Source organism: Schistocerca piceifrons, chromosome 1 (assembly GCF_021461385.2).
Source record: "Schistocerca piceifrons isolate TAMUIC-IGC-003096 chromosome 1, iqSchPice1.1, whole genome shotgun sequence".
NCBI lineage: Eukaryota > Metazoa > Arthropoda > Insecta > Orthoptera > Acrididae > Schistocerca > Schistocerca piceifrons.
Window position 1 is genome coordinate 189,374,100 of NC_060138.1, and position 23,843 is coordinate 189,397,942.

The 23,843-nt window shown below is 41.4% G+C and overlaps 1 protein-coding gene across 1 annotated transcript in view; it reads left to right on the top strand.

Annotated features, from left to right (window-relative positions):
- LOC124785478 (probable Rho GTPase-activating protein CG5521) overlaps positions 1 to 23,843 on the top strand; it is a 261,077-nt gene that overhangs the window by 42,080 nt on the left and 195,154 nt on the right. The window contains exons 6-10 of the mRNA XM_047254185.1: positions 8,428 to 8,543; positions 8,742 to 8,883; positions 17,016 to 17,187; positions 20,163 to 20,327; positions 22,607 to 22,778. Of these exons, the coding sequence (XP_047110141.1) occupies positions 8,428 to 8,543; positions 8,742 to 8,883; positions 17,016 to 17,187; positions 20,163 to 20,327; positions 22,607 to 22,778 (767 nt within the window). The remainder of the gene's footprint in view (positions 1 to 8,427; positions 8,544 to 8,741; positions 8,884 to 17,015; positions 17,188 to 20,162; positions 20,328 to 22,606; positions 22,779 to 23,843) is intronic.

The window sequence follows — 23,843 nt, forward strand, 5'->3', positions numbered from 1 at the left end:
ACCCCGCACCCAGCCGAAGGAGGAGCATCCTCCTCCAACATCTAATGGTGACGGGGCTCCCTTTCTGGAACCCTATTGCCAGAAATCTACTGACCAGTAACCTGACACGAGCCAGTGGCTGAAGCTGCCACGGACTGTGGCTCCCAGAGCTGCATGCTCCTCTGCAGGTGCTTCTCCCACAGCAGATAAGCATTTGCAAGAGTCCCAACTATCTACAGTACTAAAAGAGAAAAAGAAGAAATTGCAAGAGTTAGCTACTCTGTGTGGAGGTGCCAGTTCCCCCTGTAGCATCAGACTCCAAATGTATGTTTATCAATGTTGTTCCAAATCCACTCCTAGGACATGACCTATCCTCTTGGCTCCTTCCAGTGTAACTAGCACACCCTTAATAAGACATTCAATGGAACTGCAATGGTTATTACTATCAACAAAAAAATGCAACACATTTCTTTCAATTCTGCAAACAGAAGGCAGATCACTTAAGAGGTTGAAAAAGATCAGCCAACCAGTTGCAAAGATTTATTAGCCCTTGACTATGGTTTCGATGTTTGCAAAAATATCTTCTTCAGAAGTAATAGTCTTATTACATCACATATTTTTACAGATATCGAAACCATGCTCAGAGGCTAATAAACCTTTATTTGAAACTGGTTGGCTGACATTTCAACCTCTTCAGATTTACAGAATTGCTGTTTTGTAACCATGTTTAAGATTTTGCAGATCACTTACCTTGAGATGGCCACCTTGAGGGTCCATTCTCCTCAGTCAGACTATAAAATAAGCAATTTTTATGATTATTTTGGGAAAAACTAATGAAGCAATCAACATTAATCATTTTGTACGTGATTTTTTGATCTTTGAACAATGTTTTCATTTTTAAAACATTTGGCCATCATTAAGCCCCCATCCAAGGAGCTAAAGTTGCTCTGTCCAAGATGTCGTGTGTTGAAGAAGGAAGTCCTATAGTCTGTAGATCAGATCTGAAACCAAAAGACAAAACTATTTTCTTAATCTGTAGAATATTGCACACTGAATAAAATCATAAAATGGTGGATGTTTGAAGCGAAATTGTAGTTTTGCCATGTGTTTTTGATCACTGTTTTTGCAATAACTGATGAATAAATTAAAATTAATAAAATTAGCATATTACTCCTTTCGAACATACCCAAAGAGTAATTCAGCCAAATTTCAGAAAGATATCTTGGTTAGTGTGCCTGTAACCCGTTCCATCAGCTTGAGATACAGTGTATTTCAAAGCTAATGGAATGGATTGCAGTCACAATAATAAAGATATATTTCTGAAATTTGGATGATGTACTCCTAGAGTGGGGCTTTATGATGACTGAAATTCCTTAAAAAATCAGAAGGAGGTGTCTGAGAACCAATTTGCGACAGTGTCAGCGTCCTCTTCTGACCTGCCAATATTTTGACTGCGTAAAAGACAAGTTGAATATGTCCGTCTATCCTCCACCCTCCCACCCTCTGCCGCCCCCCCCCCCCCCCCCCGGCTCCATCTCCCCATAATGCTGAGTTACATAATGAAACTTTCACTGTCTGGGAACTGTTTCTGGCTTTTCACTCATCACACAATACAGCCCTTGGCCCTCATTTGATTCAAAGTCAGATGTTCTAGTTCTAATATCTGAATGTCTCTCAAAGACTCTATCTACTCAGGATCTTCAACTATGTTTGATTACATGTTTTCCCTTTGCATCCCCATCCTTAAATCAGGCAAAAACTCAACATTTGTTGACAGCTACTGACTGATTTCACCAGTGTGCTCTGCAAACTGCTTGAAAAGATGTTAACCCAATGATAATGCTGCGTTCTCCGATCATGTTGACTCCTGTACCTCCATCAGTGTTGTTTCTGGGAAGGAACAATCCACAAACGGCCACCCGGTTGGATTGGAGACGGCAATCTGATGGGCTTTTTCTGAATGCCAAAGTGTCATTGAAGTCTTTTTGACATACAGAAGGCATATGCCACTGGATGGTACATCATGTTTTACTTAAGTTTGTGGTTGGGGCTTTTGAAATTACCTACTGATATTTATTTGCCTGTTTTTACCCCACCAAGTGCTACAGATTAGAGTTGATACATCGTTGATGTCCCTACAGGTCCCAGAGAGAGGCATCCCTTGTGGCTCTGTGCTAAGTTTCACCCTCTTGCTCATCGCCATTGATGGCCATTGGTCACCCCCACTCCTGTATGTTCATGACTTTTGACTTTGTTTAGCTCCTGAATTGTGTCCTTCGCTGAACACCAACTCCCTGGAGTGATGTGAAGAGCCTCTACTTATACTCTTGGATTGGTCAGTGGCACCTTTCTGACTAGTCCTATAGACAGTATCTTAACCAAAATGGGAATCTCACCTCTTCAGTTCAGATGGTACCATATTTTATGGACTATAAGATGCACTTTTTCCTTCGAAAAATTGCCTCCAAAATTCAGGTGTGTCTTATACTCAAAAGTAATATAAAAATGCCCATTGTTTGATTTAAAATTCCCACCAGTTTTAAAAATGGCCGTATATTCAATGTACAGAAAGCCTGTCTCTATCTGGCAACACAGGATTCAACTGGCAGCAGCAGTGGACCAATGCGACGAGCATGAGTTGTGGGGATCCACAAGCTTGCTAACACTGTCTCCCTTGTGTACCGCCATCACAAACCCAGAACAGGACACGCTCTTAAGCTAGCGCAGCAGTGAATCTTAACAGACTTTATGGGTGAAGTTGGTTGGTGCTACAAGTTTAGAAGCATTGTGGACTTAGCATGCAAACCAAAATTGAAATACCGCATAAAATGCCACAAGAGTACGAAGAGAAAATATTATCTTTCCATCGCTTTACTATTCAACATTGGAAGAAAACCAGTTTGGAACTGAGCCAAATAGCGAATATGGATGAAACACCTCTGACATTTTGTGTCCCGAGTAACAGGACTTTTGCCATGAAAGATGGTAAAACTGCAACTATAAAAACAAGTGGACATGGAAAAAAATGCACTTTTTAGTCTGGCTTTGCAAGATAATAACAAAAGTATCTTTTTTTCTTCTTTTTTTGGAAAAATTCTGAAAAATTTAGGGTCGTCTTACAGTCCATAAAATACAGTACCATCTCTTGCTCAGTTATGCAGTCACCATATGACAATTTCTTAATCGTCGAACTTATCTAATTGTTTTTTCATACAAGTGGCTTCAATTGCCTGATGCTCTTTTTCAGATAGGATTATCAGTTGGGCTGCTCCTCAAGACCCTTTGCTGTGACCTCCTCCTACCTTCCTTTAAAACGTACTCTTTGTGTTTTTCTGCACACTCCTCCTTGGTTAGTACCCAGACCATGAATTAAAACTGACCTGTTTCAAGAACTAAAGTTTCAGTTGCCCCAGATGATTGCCCAGCCTCTCTTTCTCAAAGTTCTTCAGGGGTTCAGGGTGCTACTCTCCTTTAGACTGATGACTGTAAAACCATGGATAGGATGGAGCAACATTTGTTACGGAGAACACTGTGTTTTTAATGACTGAATTGTTAGCTGTGAACAAAGCCCTAATTTTATTAAACAGACCTTCCTTCCTTCTGCTTTAAGTTCTAGTGATTCTGTGAGCAGTCTCCAGGTTATTGATCGAGCTGCTCTTGTCACATGTGATACCTGCTATTCATGATCGTCTCTCGGACCTTAGTTTTACTACTAACTCATTTGTCTTAGTCTGGGTCCCAAGCCATGTTGGTATTCCAGAAAATGAAATTGCCAACTGTTTGGTTAGGGAAGTGATTACCTGCCTAGCATTTGCTTTGACAATCCCAGGTGGGGGCAAATTAAGACCTCTACTCATTAGGATATGGAACAACATCTGGTGGACTTTGCCTTCTGTAATAAATCCCACATTATAAAGGACACAATGGCTGGTACTCCTCCTTCCATTCCTTCTGGAAGGACTTCACCATCGTATAACACCTCTGGATGGATCATAACAGATTAACCCATTGCTTTATCATGTATAAAGAGCCTTCCTGATATTGCCTTAGAGACAGTAGTGTACATCCTGGTGGAATGCCCTTCTCTTGGCTTTCCGTGGTTATTTGGATTCATGGTCTTTTTGATTCTTTGCCTATAATAGTGGTGGATGATGTACAACAGATGAAATGGTTCTCAGTTTTTTCAATGCAAGTGGTGTATTATCTTCAGCTATAATGTTTCAAACTATATTAGAAGAGGGACAAGGTGGTTGGTGTTTGGCTATCTCCCACCGCTTTCTGGACCAAGGCCCTTCAACCTTACATCCTCTGCCTTCTACCATTATTGTCCCTCTTTTGCTCTGTTTTAATTGCTTTTAAATGCTGTTAACCCTTTTTTTCTGCTGCAATATATTTTACTACTCCTTATCGTTGACACTAGATGACGAGTGGACTCTATCTTATCTTTAACTCTTTGATGGTAACAAACTGGGGTGGGAGGTGACACCGATGTGAGGGAGGCTCCCTGTTGTGTGATCAGCCCCAGAGAAACACACACCCCCTCCTACCCATTTACTGCCCTTGTTATTTCTCTTTCCTTATTTACTACTGTCAGTCCGACGGATATCTATTACATTATTAGCCTTATCACATTTACTATTATGAATCTCTTGGCTAGAATGCATTATTTTTTCTGTTTCTGTCTTAGCCGTTCATTGGGTTTGGGTGACTGTGGTGGAGGGGGGGGGGGGGGGGTCATCAGGTGTGGGAGAGGTTTCTTTCACTACAGGAGAACCCTCATCTGCTCTCTGACACACATACTGGCCTAACCCACAATTCTTTTTACCTCTCCCTAACATACAGCGTGTCCATAAAAGAATGTCTCAGTTTCTTTGGTATGTTATAACAGTTTAATTTAGACTACTGTATTTACTCGAATCTAAGCCGCACTCGAATCTAAGCCGCAGCTGAAAAATGAAACTCGAAATCAAGGGAAAAAAATTTGCCCGAATCTAAGCCACACCTGAAATTTGAGACTCGAAATTCAAGGGGAGAGAAAAGTTTTAGGCTGCACCTCCAAATTGAAACAAAGTTGGTCCATTGTAATATGAGACACAATTTAGGTCGAATGAATGACGATACAGCGACAGTAGTTTGGTACGAGTCGTAAGCTTAGCAGGTAAGCTTTACCAGGTAGCCATTGCTATGCATCTGGCACTCCGTCCGTATTTATATGGGTACCCTTCCTTTCACACGTGCTTCATCTGGATGGAATTGATTTCTTATTTTTCTTTGATCTGATAAGTGCCATTCTCTTTGTTATAGGCATTTACGTCACTCTAAGCTGAAAATGCATTACTGTACTGTGTCATACATTGTTTGTCGCATTCTGATAATGACTGTTTACTACCTGTCGCCGCTCGCGGCATGGCTTGCTTTTGTGCGTGCTACCACCGCGATTTAAAAGAAGAGGAATCGTCTCATTAGCGAAACAGTGGCAAGAGACTGCTATAGTGAAAATTTTTCTCCGTTTGAAAATCTTTGCAGACGCCTCTTTAGTACATTACATTCTGCAAAGAAATTAGTCATCTTAGATTTAACAATCTAGTCAATTGCCTTGCTTCATTTCTGACTGTATCACTATTACGCATAAGAATAATACGAATATAAACATGACATGATATGTATATTCTTCCGCGTTTGCTGTTATTTCACTCTAGTTTCGTAGTTTATTAGGCAGACAGGATTTAAATGAGATAGCAGCAAACACGAAAGAATACATGGCAAAATGTTTATATTCGTATTATTCTTATTGTGAAGAGAATACTGCATGTGATTCACAATTGATAAAAGTTCCTATTAGCAACCATCTCTTCTCGCAGGTAAGAAAAAATTCAGAACGTACAGTTGGCCATAATGACAGACATCCCAACCAGTCTTGCTAGTCGGATTTTCGTAGTACATTGAAATGCTGCTACATTCGAAGATGAACAATACGGAATTTGCAGCTGAAAAATGAAACTCGAAATCAAGGGAAAAAAATTTGCCTTAATCTAAGCCACACCTGAAATTTGAGACTCGAAATTCAAGGGGAGAGAAAAGTTTTAGGCTGCACCTCCAAATCGAAACTCGGGGCGAAGAAAAAAGCTCGTCTTCCACTTTTTTTTATTTATTTACTGACACAGAGGTTTTGGCGCCAGTATTTATCTTTGTGCTTGCAAAGCATGCCTGTGTAGCGCTACATATATTCGATGGCAGAAGTTAGCTGTGGCGGCACCTACCAACATTTTTCAGAACTTCCCCTTACTTTGCACTCGATTCTAAGCCGCAGGCGCTTTTTTGGATTACAAAAACCAGAAAAAAAGTGCAGCTTAGATTCGAGTAAATACAGTATTTACAACAAATCATCCAGTAAATTGGAGGTAAAATAACCTAGTTTTTCTTACAAACGTTCAGTATGTGCATTGTCAGTTATACGGCACACATATGCCTAAAATCATACTCTTGGTTGATAAGTCTGCAGTAATGGAAGCAGTAACCTGATCAGTTCTGTGTGTCAACTCTAACAAATCATTAGGTGGTAGCAGAACATAGAAATGATCTTTTATAAAGCCCCAAAGCGGAAAAAAATGCATGTCGTGAGGTCAGGTGAATGTGGAGGCCAGTGGAAAAGATCTGTGTCATATTGACCGTTACGACCAGTCAATGGCCAGGGTGGTAGACATTCAACCACTCTTGTACAAAGAGCTGCCAATGAAGAGGAGCTCCATCTTGTTGCCAAATAAAGTTTTCAAGTTCTCCTTGTAATTGGAGAAAGAGCTATTCTTGCAAGATATCCAGCTAAACCACCCTTCTTTTGGTAGCTTCAGTGAAAAAAAAAAGGTCTGTACACTTGACAAAGGGACACAATGCAGAAAATGTTTAATTTTGGGGAATCTCTTTGATATTGTACAAGTTCAGGAGGACATTCTTACACAAGATATGAACCTTGTGGGTATTTATCTTCCCATTTAGATGAAAAATTGCCTATCACTGAACACCACCCGATAAAGAAAGTCCTCTTCTCATTGCAACACTTCTCTTCCAAAGTTGTAACGTACACCATAATAATCTGGTTTCACAGCATACATACCAACTTTAACTGGTATGGTCACATGGGTAAACATTTTCCTGAAACTTTCTACATTGTTGTCTTTGACAAATGAAGGTCAAGACCTGCTTTCTGAACAGATTTATTAGGGCTGTGGAGGTAAGTTCCTGTGATATGGTCAACATCTTCTCTAGGTGCTTTTGGTCATCCCATGCTTTTCCCCGTATGGTCATATCTAATCATTTTGAATTGACTAGACCATCGGCGGATGTTTTTGCCAAATGGGGGATCACATTCAAACTTCAAATAAGACGTATATTGAGCTGAAATTGCATATTCACTCCTAGCAAATGGCAGAATACAAAATGCTTTACACTCAGGACTCACCATTTCGCATATGTGGTGATGCAAGTGGGAAAACAACAAATCAGTATTCATGCATGTGCTTATGTAAAATTGTCTGAATTACTTTTTAATTGTGATCTTGAACCAGTACTCCACAATGCTTACAGTTGATACTATTAAAATTTATATCTAGGATGCTCTTTTATGGACAAATTTCTGGCAAAAATATTTTTTCAGTGCCTTCATTTTGCCACTCCTGCATACCATTACAATTCAGTCATATTACTGGCTGATGTCAGTAACTTTTGGCAGAGGGATGATCTTGCTGTTTAGTTCCTTAATCCCCCAATTACACCAACCAACCAAATTGGACTCACATCACCCCAGTTGATGAGTACCAATGCCTGTTTGCTTTGGCCAGGTTGCTGGCCATATTTATCAGCTCCAAATGGACACAATTTTTGAAGGTCAGCAACTTCCACGAGCGTCCGGGAATGCCCAGTTGGTAATGTAAGCGATTTCTATGTGGCCAGCCAACAATGTAACTGCAAGAGCAGTGAGTGGTGACTTAGTGATGAAACAGCAACTGCCAACCTATCTTCTAGGTTTTCTGTACTTTATGGAAGCAAGTGACAGGCAATACAAGAGTAGTAACCTGTTCTGAATGAGAAAAGAAAACTCATCACACTGTTACTGCTTCATGACTAGAATCAATCAGCTTCTACTGCAAGGCAACGATTATGTGAACACAAGCCCTGAAAATAAAATTTCTCATCCGAAAATCCTTCCCACCCAAACTGAAATAGCCTTCCACCAATCTCTCTTTTTGCATAATATACATATTTAGTCGGCATGTCTCCTTGCCCCATGACTCGTATCCATGTGAGTAATCTCATTGTAAAATATGGTTATGGTCTCTACCATTACCATGTAATCCAGCCCTAACAAATTAGCATTATTTTGTGAATAAAATAAAAATTTGTTCTTTACAGTAAGTGTAATATATCTGTTTGTATTCCTTGTTAATGGCACAGGTCCTGTATGTCCTGTGGAAATACAACCACTGTTGTCTCCACAAAGTGGGGAGAAGCAGCCAGAAGACCCTACTCGGTTTTTCCTTGACGCGTTACTGGAGTTCATGGTGTCCCAGGTTAGATATTCTCCCCTTAACGCCTGATATTTATATGTTTGTACACCTAGTGTCTTTAAATATATGTTGATTCATTAATAAGCACCAAAATGTTTTTGTTACCTTTAGTTGATATTTTTGTCTGAAATCTTGCTCATAGTCTTCTGATTGTCTGAAGAAGTCAATATTTCACTCCTCTACAGAGTATACATTTTTCAGGTTACAAAGGTGGAATGGAGGGACCGTGTTAATAGGCAGCATAAATGTTTCACATTTCTGTTTGAACGTTTCAAGCAGTATTACTTGCCACATATCTTCCCAGAGTTTTCTCATATGACAAGTCTATACAAGCCCGTTTTAGGTAAGGCCTATTAGTATTTTACCATTTTTAAATTTAGTGTTTTCTTTTGTGTGTGGGTTAATTAAACAGTGCGTTATGAAAGGTATGAGCATGTGCATGATAGGAATATTTTCAACCAGAGTATACCACTAAAACCCATTTAGTCATTAAGACTGCTTGAGAATGAAGACATTGATTTGCAATTTTTGAGTGTGAATAAAATGATGGCTTTCCCTTAATACAGCTGTGTGGAATCAAATTGTATTTGTTTCTGCCACACCATTATTCAATGTCTGAATAATTTATTTAAAGTGCACACAGAATAATGTGTAGAAGTAAAGGTATATGTAGAATTGGCAGGGCACGTGTAAGGAGAGCGGTAAGTGATGGATGTTGTGGGCATGTGCTGTAGGAGAAATGCCGAATGCAGGAGGGAGGGTGCCATTCTAAACTGAAGCCTACACTCGTATTTTTTTTGTAAATGTTAAGTGGAGCCTCTCCACAAAAGGATCTGTGGTCACCTCTGCTTTGGTTAGTATCTAAAAAGAATTTCACTGAAAATGCAGCAAAAGCAACAATTTATTATTACCTGGCATGTTAACCATTTGTAACTTTCAGAGAAGCATCATGAGTGGCAAATTTGGAGTGAAACCTATATTTCTCTTGTTGCCATGTTAAAATTTGCTTCTTTTGCCAAAACGCAGTGAAGTTCAAACACTGTCATCCCCCTAGCATGTTGTGTAGACACGAGAGATTCTGAAACAGTGGTTTATTAAGTGAGGAACTAAGGAAAACTAAGGTCAGTAGCTTATGAAAAAATACATCCTCAGTACAAAAATAAATGTGTAATGTCTTCACTTATGCCCCCCGCAGGTCTGGGGGTTAGAATAGGCCCGAGGTATTCTTGCCTGTTGTAAGAGGTGACTAAAAGGAGTCTCAGACATTTCGGCCTTCATGTGATGGTCCCCTGTAGGGTTTGACCTCCATTTTTCAAAATTTTCCCTAAGAGCGAGTCAACTGGGGAAGGGCGCCTTACATGGTGCATAGTGTCCATCATGCGCTGAGACCTCTCGCATCCTTCGTTGACATGGATCTGCACTTCTGCTCATTCTCCAGCTGTTGGGCGAGGTCACCCTCTTGGATGCGTTTTCCTCCATCCTCTGTGCAGTTTCTCTTTCCATGCTGTTGACGATAATGGATTTCTTAGCTTGCTTGTGCCCGATTTCCAGCATGGTAGCCAGTCGATTGTGGTGGGGCCGCCAGGTACCCTGTTGGCTGTAGCCTACTGACCACACAGGGATCACACTGCTGTTGCCTGCGGCGTTAACTCCCAGTGTATGCCAAGGAGTAGATGCCCATCACCCTGGGGCATTGGGACTCCCGGCAAAGGCCATCCTGCCAGGTGGCCTTTGCTGCGGTTGGTGGCACCGATGGGGAGAGCCCCTGGTCGGAGTGGGTGGCATCAGGGGGATGACACGCCATGAAGTGTAGTATGTCATCTCTTGCTGGTGGTCAAACACCAACCGTCTTGGGGAATCTTTCTTGTCAATGAAACCTCAGTTTTTTGTGGAGAATTTAGAGGACAAGTTTGAGGAGGTGGAGGGCTTGTCCAAAATGCTGTCAGGGTCTGTCTTGATCAAAACAGCATCCTCTGCCCAGTCACGGGCACTACTTGTCTGTAACTATCTGGGGGATGTTTCTGTTTCCGTCACGCCCCTTAAGAGCTTAAATATGGTCCATGGTATCATATTTCACAGGGACCTTCCTTCGTAGTGTGACGATAAGCTGCGTGCCAGTTTAGAGCAGCAAGGTATCCATTTTGTCCGGCACATCCACCGGGGTCCAAGGGATAATCAGGTTGCCACCGATGTCTTCATCTTGGCCTTCAAGGGTGACACATTACCCGAGAAGGTCAAGGTGATGGTCTGCTGCTGTGATGTAAAGCCATATATCCTTCCCCTGATGCGGTGCTTTAAGTGCTGGAAGTTTGGCCATATGTCTTCCTGCTGTACTTCCAGCATCACCTGCCGGGATTGTGGACATCCTTCACATCCCAATACTCACAGTGCCACGCCTCCCATCGGTGTCAGCTGCGGAGAACGCCATTCACCTTGCTCGCCGGACTGCAGGGCTCTCCAGAAAGAAAGAAAAATAATGGAATATAAGACACTGGACCGACTGATCTACACTGAGGCTAAGAGGAAATATGAGAGGCCACATCCTGTGAATATGATGTCAACCTACACCGCCGCTATGACAACAGTTATACTCCTGACGAAGATGATGGAAGTAGTCATCGATAGCTTGGGATTTTGTCCAAATTTGACGCGGAGAGTAAACCGAGAACTTTTTATGCAACGGTTCTACCATTTTCCATTCTGCCATGTACAGTTGGCTCTCAGCTGTCAGACTCCACTTGCCTCCTTGATGGTCGGGGGCACTTCCCTTCCTGTTGCTCCTGCACAACCTACTTCAGGAGCAACACCCTTCCCCTCCCCAACCATCAGGGATGTCAGTCGCCACTTCTCAGTCAGAGAAGCGTAAGTCTTCTTCGGCTCCTCTTGCCGGGAAGGGATCCATTGGGTCACTCCTTTCCCAGGTTCCTACCAGTGGCAAAGCTGACACCCCACCAGTGGCTGAAGCAACCACAGGTAGGGCTTCACGGTCCTCCTCAGTCCCTAAGACTGAATTGGTGAAGCCCTCCCAGCTGGACAAACCTAAGGAGCAGCGAGAGAAACATAAAAATTAAGACCCCCAAGAACCAAGGCACTGCAGTGGCACCCACACCACCACTACCTACAAGTTCTGTGTCTGAGGATGAGGTGGAGATTCTGGTGTCCGCTGAGGACCTAGATCTCACTGGGCCCTCAGACTCAATGGATGTTGATTCCACAGGTACTCATCTGGTGGCAGCAGGTGACCCTGAGGCATAGACTGCCTCATTGAGTGTTTCATGCCTTCCCAGTCTCACAATTACATAATCCTCCAGTGGAATTGCGGCGTTTTTTTCCACCACCTGGCTGAGCTACAGCAACTGTTAAGCTTTACACCTGCTTTCTGCATTGCTCTCCAGGAAACCTCGTTCCCGGCAATGCGGACCCTTGCTCTCCGTGGCTGTAAGGGATATTACAGGAATCGTAGGGATTATAATCAAGTGTCAGATGGAGTTTGCGTCTATGTGCTAAACTCAGTATGCGGTGAACCTGTGCCCCTTCAAACCCCTCTTGAAGCTGTGGCTATCGGTATAAGGATGACACAGGAAATAACTGTCTGCAACGTATATCTTCCTCCAGATGGTGCGGTACCCCTGAATGCTTTGGCTGCACAATTGATCAACTCCCTAAACCTTTCCTACTTTTGGGACATCTTAATGCGCATAAACCCTGGTGGGGTGGTGCCATGCTTACTGGCAAAGTTTGGGAGGTCAGAAATTTACTGTCACAACTTGATCTCTGCCTCTCTTTACATGTGCCCCCACACATTTCAATGTGGCACATCGCACATATTTGGCCATTGATCTCTCAGCTTACAACCCTGGCCTTCTCCCATCTATTCACTGGAGAGCACATGACGACCTGTGTGGTAATCATCACTTCCCCATCTTCCTGTCACTCCCCCGACGTCATGCCTGCAGAAGCCTACCCAAATGGGCTTTAAACAAGGTAGACTGGGAAGCATTCACCCCTGATGTCACCGCTGAATGTCCCCCACATGGTGCCATCAGTGTTGTTGAGCAGGTCACTACAACGATCGTTTCTGCGGCAGAAAATGCGTCCCCTCGTTCTTTAGGGTGCCCCGGACGAAAGACAGTCCCTTGGTGGTCGCCGGAAGTCACTGAGGCAATTAAAGAGCATTGCCAAACTCTACAGTGACATAAGTAGCACCCTTCCCTAGAGCACCTAATAGCCTTTAAACGGCTCTGTGCCCGTGGTCACCAGCTTATAAAACGATGGAAGCAGGAGTGTTGGGAGAAGTACGTGTCGACCATTGGGTGCCATATATTACCTTCCCATGTCTGGATGAAGATCAGACATCTTTTTGGGTATCAGGCCCAACAGGTGTCCCTGGCATTAACATAAATGGCGTGTTATCTACCGACGCAAACTCAATTGCGGAGCACTTTGCTGATCACTATGCTTGAGCCTTTGCATCGGAGAACTACCCCCCAGCCTTTCGCACCCTCAAATGCCGGATGGAAAGTAAAGTTCTCTCATTCGCTACACGCCACAGTGAACCCTATAAGGCCCCATTTACAGAGTGGGATTTCCTCAGCACCCTTGCACATTGCCCCGACACAGCTCCTGGGCCGGATCGGATCCACAGTCAGATGATTAAAATCTCTCGTCTGACTAAAAGTGACATCTTGTCATCTTCAACCGGATCTGGTGCGATGGTATCTTTCCATCCCAGTGGCGGGAGAGCACAATCATTCCGGTGCTCAAACCTGGTCAAAACCCACTTGATGTGGCTAGCTACCAGCCCATCAGCCTCACCAACTTTCTTTGTAAGCTGCTGGAATGTATGGTGTTTTGGCAGTTGGGTTGGGTCCTGGACTTGCGTGGCCTACTGGCTCCATGTCAGGGTGCCTTCCATCAGGGTCGCTCTACCACTGATAATCTTGTGTCCCTCAAGTCTGCCATCCGAACAGCCTTCTTCAGATGCCAACATTTGGTTGCCATCTTTTTTGACTTACGTAAAGCATACAACACGGCCTGGTGACATCACATGCTTGCCACATTGTATGAGTGGGGTTTCCGGGGTCCACTACTGATTTTTATCCAAAACTTCCTGTCGCTCCGTATTTTCAGTGTCCAAGTTGGTGCCTTCCATACTTTCCAACGTATTCAGGAGAATGGCATTCCGCAGGGCTCCGTATTGAGTGTCTACCTATTTTTAGTGGCTATTATCGGTCTGGCAGCAGCTGTAGGGCCATCAGTCTCATCTTCTCTGTATGCGGATGACTTCTGCATTTCGTCCTGTTCCTTCACTACTGGTGTTGTTGAGCAGTGCCTACAGGGCCCCATTCACGAGCCACAGTCATGGGCTCTAACCCATGGCTTCCAGTTTTCAGCCGCATAGTTGTGTGTCATGCATTTCTGTCGGTGTCGCACTGTGCATCCAGAACCAGAACTTTGCCTTAATTATGATCCACTCACTGTAATGGAGACATCTCGATTCTTAGGACTGGTTTACGATGCCCAATTGACTTGGCTACCTGACCTTCGTCAGCTTAAGCGGAAGTGCTGGCACCACCTCAATGCCCTCCCGTGCCTGAGCAACAGCAGCTGGGTTGCAGATTGCTGTATGCTGCTGCAGCTCTACAGAGCCCTTGTTCAATCCTGCATTGACTGTGGGAGTCTGGTTTATGGTTCGGCAGCTCCCTCAGCGTTGCATTTACTCGACCCAGTGCACTACTGTAGCGTTCGCCTAGCAACGGCAGTTTTTAGCATGAGTCCAGTGACCAGTGTCGTGGTGGAGGCCAGAGTTCCTCCATTGAAGGTTAGGTGTGCACAAGTGCTTACCAGTTATGTTGCACACGTTCATAGTTCTCCTGTGCATCCAAATTACTGTCTCCTTTTCCCAACCATGGCGGTTCAACTCCCGCATTGGCGGCCCAGGTCAAGGCTTACGATTGCAGTTTCCGTCTGGTCTCTTCTGTCTGAACTGGAATTCTTCCTGTTACCACCTCTCCTTGAGGTCCATTCACGTACACCTCCATGGTCTACACCTAGGCCACAGATTCTTCTGGACCTTTCGCAGGGCCCTAAGGACTCCGTTAACCCTGCGGCACTCTGCTATCATTTCCTCTCGATTCTCGACATGTACCGGGGCCATGAAGTGATTTGCATCGATGGCTCAATGATTGATGGCCACATAGGCTTTGCATATGCTCATGGAAGACATATTGAACATCACTCCTTGCCAGATGGCTGCAGTGTTTTCATTGCAGACCTGGCAGCCATATCTCGTGCTCTTGAGCACCTCCGCTCATGCCCTGGCGAGTCATTTCTCCCGTGTACTGACTCCTTGAGCAGCCTACAAGCTATCGACCAGTGCTAACCTTGCCATCCTTTTGTAGTGTCCTTTCAGGGTCCATCTATGCCCTGGAACAGTCCCGTCGTTCAGTGGTGTTTGTGTGGACCCCAGGACATGTCGGAATCACAGGCAACGAATTTGCCGACAGGCTGGCCAAACAGGCCATGTGGAATCCGCTTCTGGAGATGGGCATCTCCGAAACTGATCTGCATTCTGTCTTACGCCACAGGGTTTTTCGGCTTTGGGAGATGGAATGGCATAACAGTACGCACAACAAACTTCGTGTCATTAAGGAGACTACGAATGTGTGGAAGTCTTCAATGCGGTCCTCTCACAGGGAATCAGTTACCCTCTGCCGCCTCCGCAGTGGCTGTAAGTGGTTAACGCATGGTTACCTCCTCCGTCATGAGGACCCACCTCAGTGTTGCTGTGCTCACAAATGACGGTCGACTACCTATTGCTGGAATGCCCACTTTTAGCTCTGCAGCGGACTTTTAACTTTCCTGGCACCCTTCCTTCACTGTCGGGTGACAGCAGCATTATTTTTACATTTTATTCGTGAGGGTTGGTTTTATTATTTGTTCTAAGTTTTATTGCAATTCCTTTGCCCCTCTGTGTCCTCCACCCTAGTGCTTTTAGGGTGGATGTTTTAATGTGTTGCAGAGTGGCTGGCTTCTCCTTTTTATTTCATGGTCAGCCAGCCATGGTAACCTGCTTTCTTGTTTTTATCTCTTCTACCTGTTTCTTGCGTTGTTGTGGTTTTCTTGACCCCTTTTGTCCATTTAAGTGTTTGTTGCTCATGTTTTTCCTTTCATTCCGTTTTGTGTTGTAAGTCTCGTTTGTTTCATTCTCATTGGCATTGTTTTATTTGGAAAAAGGGGCCGATGACCTCATAGTTTGATCCCTTCCTCCCCCTCCTCCCCCCCCCCCCCTTTTAAACCAACCAACCAACCATCTCCACTTATGTTGTTCCAAAACCCAGAGCATTTTTTCATTTCACCATCAGTGGCCCCTTAAAGGTTACATTCTTTCATCTAGAAAGTGTGTAGTTAGTGGAATAATAACATGATAGATTATAAAATTTTGCCTAATCATGATATCTTTGTGTGCTATCATTTGCCATAATCTCATTTTGACATCTCAAACTATTTATGAAAATATATTAGGAATGTTATGGATATTTCATTCTGGCTTTTATCACAGGTGAGTGTCAGTGCAAATAAGTGTGCTTCATCAGATTTATCTTCTTGAGACTAAGCTGCCATCTGACAGGATACACAGGGAATCAGTTGCAGTGCAGTTTGCTTTGCAATAACTGGAACACTTTTAACAATATGTTACACAAATTATACCTATCAAGTACTCCAAGAAGTCACAACTATATTTACTGTGCTGTGGGACTTAAAAGACCGGGAATGGAACTCTTTGTTGGACTTATTAGATTCAGTAGGAGATATAAAACAAACACATAATGGTTATAGATGTAAGTATGAAAAGTATAAAGACAAATCAGTCACAGGTTGAAATTTTGAATTGGTCCATGAGGAGTGCTTGGATGGGACAATTGATAGCACACTGCCCCTGAAGGTAGGGGTCTAGGTTCAAGAGTCAGTAAAAAATCTATAATAAACTATCAACAGAAAAGTTATAGTGCTCATCTGTACTAGAAATTTTTTGTGGTCTAATTAAGCAACTTTTTTCATGTGAAAAATTATGTTCTTTTGGACTAAAGAGCTCTCCTATTCTTCAGTTGTCTTGTATTCTTTATCCAGACAAAAGACTTTTGTCTAAAAGATAATAATATTTTCACTTTAATATGACTGACTGCAGTAATCAGTTTGGCTGATCTAACACAAATTATTATACTTCTTGTGTGGGCAAACTTGCTAAATTAATGGATCAGAAGTTTTTATCTTTTTCCATGTATGTAACTATCTTTGAGGTAATTTTTAAACATGATAATTATCAATGTTAAGAGTCCTTAGAACTTGTTATTAGCAGCTAGTGACAGATTAACAGCTGTGAATTTATGTGCCTTGTAATTTTTCCACACAGTATATTCAAGAACAGTATGTTTTGTATGGGTATATGATGTTAATACTGATTACTTTTAACAGAAGTACCCTTGAAGAAGCGTGCGTGTCCTGCTCCTGTGGAGACAGCTGATGGTAAAAAACGAACTGACCCTTTCATTGCCTGCCGTGTTGCTGTGATCAGATGGGTTGCCATTTTTACACATATCACAAAAAAAGGAAGTGAACACACATTTGTCCCAGCTCCATCCAGCAGGTATAATACAAGCCTTCTAATCTTGTTGTTAAATGAGTATGAGATTGTATTCCAGGTGTACTAGTTTTGTAACGAAATTAACTTTACCTGCATCACACTTGTTTATATTAATACCAAACTACATAAAGTTGCTAATCACACCAGAAAACTTTTGTTAAATTGAAACTGTTGTAAACTAGTTGTGTGGGTTTTGGTTACTGAAGAAATGGGTGTTGATACACAGTTAATAAGAAAGTCAGTAAAGACACTGAGTATTAGATGCATATTGATGTAGGCTAGTGCTGAACATCAAAAAAGTTGTGTATCCACTACATAGTATTTTCCTGTAGTGGTCATATCCCTGACACTGAAATGTTTTATGGTGAGATCACTTTAAAAATAGGTAGTGGAGGTTGAAGATATGAGTGATTGCAGACATATACAGTCAGTTTTTGCAATACAGTATTTTAAAAGGAATGTACCTAAAGATTAATATGGTGGTGACAAAAACTGCTTACCCACACAAAAAAGAATGTGACCACTGTAATTCAGCTCTGTTGCAGTTCTTGGAGTTTTTCTTGGGACTTTACTGCTACGGTCCAAACAGGTAGTGTAAAATAACTAAAAATGAGCTACACGCAAAATCCTATCTGGAAATAACATATATCTTCAGAAGCTTCTAAGAAGCGAAGTATATGATCAGAATGTTATGTCTTGAGTTTAATTGTTATCTTTATTCCCGAAATATAATTATTATGATGAATTATTTCAGGGTAGAAATCATATTCAAATCACTAAAAAAAGAAAAAGAAACGAAAATCTTGATTTTAGACTATCACTATTAAATGAAATAATTTGGATTAAACAAAAGAGAAAACATATCTGAACAATCTTTACAACTATACTAACATGTTATGTGTGCAGGGAAGCAATGCCCATTAGACTTCTGTGCCTGCCTGTGTTCTACAATTAAATGGCAGAAGATGATTGGCCGGTGCTTGTTGTGGTGAAGTTGACCTGCCTTAAAGAAAGATGAGACAGTGAATTTTGTTTTCATTCCTTGTGAGAAGTGAAGACACAGCAAAGCCACTTCCTCCTAGCCCCACTGCATTTTGTCACAGCTCAGCAGATACTGAAAATGGAAATGGGAACCAATGCCTCATGTAAAATTTTTCTGTGTTATCTGTGTTTGTTTCTGCCCCTCTTGGTCATCAAATGTCTTCCTCATTTTAGTATAGTGTAGAGTTAGGCACAGCCACCCAACTGACGTTATATCTGTGAACATTGCTTGCAACATGTAACTCCGGTAATACACGTTATATATGTGTGTTTTTTTTTTCCCTTTCCCTTACTTTAACGCAAATTATTTTACATAATAGTGTCAGTCTTTTTAGTGATCTGAAAATATTCTTAAACTTTGAAGCCAGCCATCAGGATCATTCTTATTTTTACAATCGGTTCTAATAAGCAAATGATCTTATGTGGAAAGATTAACTGTAGAAGCAAACCGTATCTGTTAAAGCTCTAAATTCTTTTCCTGCATTCTAGAAATGGAGATATTTTGTAAGGCCCTTGCAATATGAAACATTACATTTGCATTCCGAATGACTTTTTCAGTGCTGTATTAAATATTCACCAGTCTGAGTAAGAAATGTTGTCACTTAGCAGTGTGCAGTTTATCTCTGCATTTGGGTATGTAGTACTTCAAAATATTTTACTCCATCCTTCACAGTCACTACTATGACACTTCCACATATACAGAAAGAAAAGTTTGTCAGAGTACTGGAAATGAAGTAACAAAAAATTAGACATAACTTTTATCTGTCATTGCTGAATGGACACTTGCTTTTATTTTAGCTTTGGGAAGATAGTAGGAAATATGTACCGTGAACATTATGGATACTGCAATTTACAGAACAGTATAGGTATGACTTAGGGAGGAAGGAAGAAGGGAAGATGATTTAATGGCCAGTTGACGATTAGTTCATTAGAGACAAAGTATGAGCTTGTATTAGATAAGCATACAGGAGAAATCAAAGAAAACCAAAATCTGCTTGGCTGGATGAAGATTTGAACCATGCTCCTCTCAGTTGCAAATCCAGGAGGTCAACCACACTGCCCTCTTGATCGGTGACATATGAATTAGCTAAGAAATATAATGTTTGTATGCCATATCATCAGAACAACCCTATCTGTCCTCCATAAAGAAAGGTAAATGAAACAATATGTTTTTCATGATATTTGTTTTATGGGCATTGGTCTGTGATCCAAGGCATATTTCTCTGCCTAAATTTTGTCTTCCACTGCTGGAAACATCAGAGGGTATAACAACTCGGGAAGCAGTTACAAACTCAAACAACCTTTCTGAGTTGTTATTGCCTCTGAAAAAGTTTCTAGCATAGAAGATAAAATGTGAGGCATGGAAATAAGCCCAGGACCATGGTCTAATGCCCTTAAAACAAATCACCAAAAAGTCAAGTACTGTCCGTGAAAGCCTGCATTGTATGTTTAAAATATGTATTATCTGCACCATGGAAAACATACTGCGTACGGTTCTGACTTCAAACTTGCATTCTTTTTTACATTACATGGAAACATAAATGCACAAACAGCTGTATGGTCCTGTTGCTTCTGTTCGGCTACAGTATCAGAATACAGTAATCTCTCTATCTATGATACATAGAATTTTACTTCAATAGGAGTGCAAAAAATTAAATTTCAATCTTTTGCTACCACTAGGTGTCTCAAGTACTTTGCTTGTGTTGAGAGCAGTAAATAATCCCCTTTTCATGGGTTCAGTCCTAAAATTACTTTTAAATCTGTTAGAGATTCTGTTGACCTAAGTCAGGAATTTCTCTTCAGGTGCTCTCTGTGCCAGAATTGATAAATTTATTATACATGTTAAGTATTGAAATTGGCATAACTATGTATGAACACCTCCCAAAGAAATATCAGATCTTTGCACGATTGGAGATATAGAGTTGTTTTATTTATAGTGTCTCACCGAATGAGGAAACAGACCGTTCACCAGGGACAGAGCTCAGACGTGTCAGTGTGAGTCAAGCAGGCTCGAACCATGAAGCACAGTCTGCTGTGTCGCCATTATCAGATTCAAATCATTCATCAGCATTTTCCCAGGCAGAAGGTGGACACACAGTTACGTAAGTACGATTTAAATTTATATCTTATCTTATAACTGTACATAATCAATGTCAACCATATTATTATGAATGTTTATATGTATGTAAGCCATTAGGAGCAATTTCGTATTTATTACTACTTTGGAAAAAATACCGTGCTATGGTTTTCTCCATGAATCAGATTTAATTTCAGTTAAGCAAAGCACCTTATTGGATACTTGCTAGTTACTGTTAGTGCGTTCATTCCAGATTGCAGTGTGTTGCCAATTCTGCTCATTGCTACAATGTGAACTGGAAAGTGCTTAATGTGATGTTCTTTTGTTTTCTCACATAAAGCATTGTCATTGAAAAAAATCTTCTTTCTAACAATCTGTCTAATAATTAAATCCATGGGTATGTTTTTTGCACAGACATTTTCCACCCTGCTTTTAGAATGCTGGATATAGTTACTTAATTGGAAATAACATGAAAAAAATTGCAAATGGAATAAGATATTTTATTTTCATAATAAGTACTGATATGCAGTTTATTAGTAAAAAAACCTTGCATGCCAATAAAATGTGTCATAGTGGTTCCTATTTTCACCATTTACATGAATAGTTGTCAAATTGATGTTTTTTCGAACAAAATATTCATTAAACTGTATTTTAACTTTATACAGCACCCAGACTGTTGTTTTGACAGTGTGAAATTTTAACAGCAAAATGTGTCAAGGTGAAATGATGTTGATCTTTTAATGTGTTGAGATCTTGATTGCTCATAGCTGTATTATTCCAAAATTTATTATACAGTCACTTTGTCATTGAGAGACAACCTTCTGTTGTTCGTTGAAAGCAGGTGTGGTCAGTTCATAACCATCATAAATCATCATGGCATAAGCCAGCCTCTCTGTTTAACTTGAAAACAAAATTTTGTAAAGAAAATGACAAAACTGAATATACAAGTATAGAATTGCTTGTTGGTTGTTTTTCTATGTGCTACTCTATGAAATTACGATATGCTATATCTACTTTTGTTTTTCAGTGAAATGGGTAGGTTGGCACAAGCCATGATGATTTATGATGGTTATGAGTAGTAGCACATCTTATTATGATTTCAAAGTACACCAAAAGTTGGTGTACTAACAACTGAAACTGGCTTTGTACTTTTAGGGTAAGACAACTGTGTGAAATTGTGGGTTTTGAGCTTGATTTAGGCAATATTAGGAAAATATTTAGATTTCAACATGGAATTTCCATTGCTTCAACTGGATTAAGAGATGATGCTCCATTGCGCTCTGTGACACAATGATGCTGGGACTGCATGCCCCACTACATAATACTGCCTGGTCACAACTGGCTGTTGAAATGTACATCTATTGTTTACAGTTCAAGCTGCCACTGTAGTCACTGAGCTGGCATCATTTATAAGCCACAGTTAAATTAGTCTTGGAACTTTTGGGATGGAAGGTGTACAGTTCAGCAAGTATTCCCTGGGATTAGTGGAAATAAAAGTGCTTGCCATAACAAAACATGCTCATCCTTTGAAGTTGAAAGGTAACATTTAAAAAATAATGGTAGAGATAGACATGATTTGAAACAAGTGCAGGAAATTGCATTAAAATATAAGGAAAAAAGCTTACTAACCCGTGAAACTGCAGCAGCAGGGAAATACTGATAAACATGTAGCAACAGAGTATGATAGTGAGTCTTTACTGTTACTGATAGAATGGTTTTTTGTCGGGTGTTAATGGTAATTCAGGTTCTCTACATCTACCTCTTCATCTACATCTACATCCACATCCACATTTACATCTACTTTTCTTATGTATGGAAGTGAAAGTGAGACTGGAAAGGGGGGGGGGGGATGTAGTGTGAGTGAAAGATGGAAAAATGACCACTTGCCACTACTGGAAAGCACCAGATTCAAAATATTTTATTCATTTGCGCACACACACTTCAGAGTGTGCCTTACCAAGAGTGCTTTTGTTTACAAATAGTGTCACTTGTCTAATATGATTGCTTCATGGCTCATTATTATGAGAACAAGAAATAAACTAGTGATTACAGAAATCTAAATAAAAGCCCTATGATGAAGAAACTCATGACTTGAGACTGGGCTCACAATTGTGTAGAAAAGTGTATTTACACCATAGTCTGAAATTTAGTATGTGAATAATTTCTAAGAAGTCAAAATTTGGTATTAATTTTGTTGCTAGTTGTCAGCCAAAGACTTCTTATTTCTAGTACAGATGTTTATTTCATTTTATACATTGAAGAAATTTTATTTTGCACTGCATTTTCTTTATTTTATTTTTTCAGTGAAGATCCAAACTCTGCAGCCATTAACTTGGTGCGTGAAGTGCTGTATAGTACACGTGAAAACGTTAACTTTGTGCATGAAGTCTACAGACAAGCATTTCTGCTCAATTTCACTCATTCGCCTGCTATACGCAAGGCCATAGCTGTCTATAAGGACTGGATTCAAATGAATGTAAGTAGTTTGTTTCATACTAATCCAGGAAAGTTTCTCTCATTGCTACTAACAGATCCGAGGTACAGCTGTGGGTGCCTGCATGGCGCCATCCTATGCCGACCTATTCATGGGCCATCTAGAGGAATCCTTCCTAAAAACCCAGAATCCTAAACCCCTCACATGGTTCAGATTCATTGATGACATCTTTGCAATCTGGATCCACATTCCTCTAGAACCTCAACTACTTCTCCTCCATTTGCTTCACCTGTTGCTACTCAACTCAATAAGCCACCTTCCTAGATGTTTACCTCCACCTCAAAGATGGCTATATCAGTACCTCGTCCGTGTAAGACCTACTAACCACCAGCAATACCTCCACTTTGACAGCTGCCACTCGTTATATACTGAGAAGTCCCTTCCATACAGCCTAGCCAGTGATGAGTGGTCACTTTCAAAATATACCAAGGGTCCCACTGAAGCCTTCACAGACTATAATTATATCCTCCCAACCTTGTACAAAAACAAATCTCCCGTGCCTTACCTTTCCAGTCTCCCACCACTTCCCAAGTTCCCACCGCCCACTATCGTACATCCTACATTCGTGTAACCCACCTGGCTTCAACCCTCGTTAGTCACTGTCCTCGCCCATCCAGCCCTTTCCTGTTCCCATTCCAGCACTACGCAGCGATCATTTCACCATCACATCCTGTCTTTTTACTTCTCTCCTTTTCCGCTATTTCCCCCCTCCCCCAGCATTGGGCCCTGCCCTCCTCTAAAATGCAGCACTTCATTGTCCGCCACCCCTACAATACTATCCCTCCCCACCTCAGCCTCCTCCTTACTCCCCACCCAGTCACCACTCCCATCATGCACTGGTGCTGCTGCTTGCTGTGTGGTTTCAGTTGCCTGAGACTGCAGTCGTGTGTGTGAGTTGCATTTGTGTGTGTGTGTGTGTGTGTGTGTGTGTGTGTGTGTGTGTGTGTGTGTATGTGTGTCATCTATTGCTGACGAAGGCCTTACTGGCCAAAAGCTTTATTTGTGACAGTCTTTTTGTTGTGCCTATCTGTGACTCAGCATGGTGAG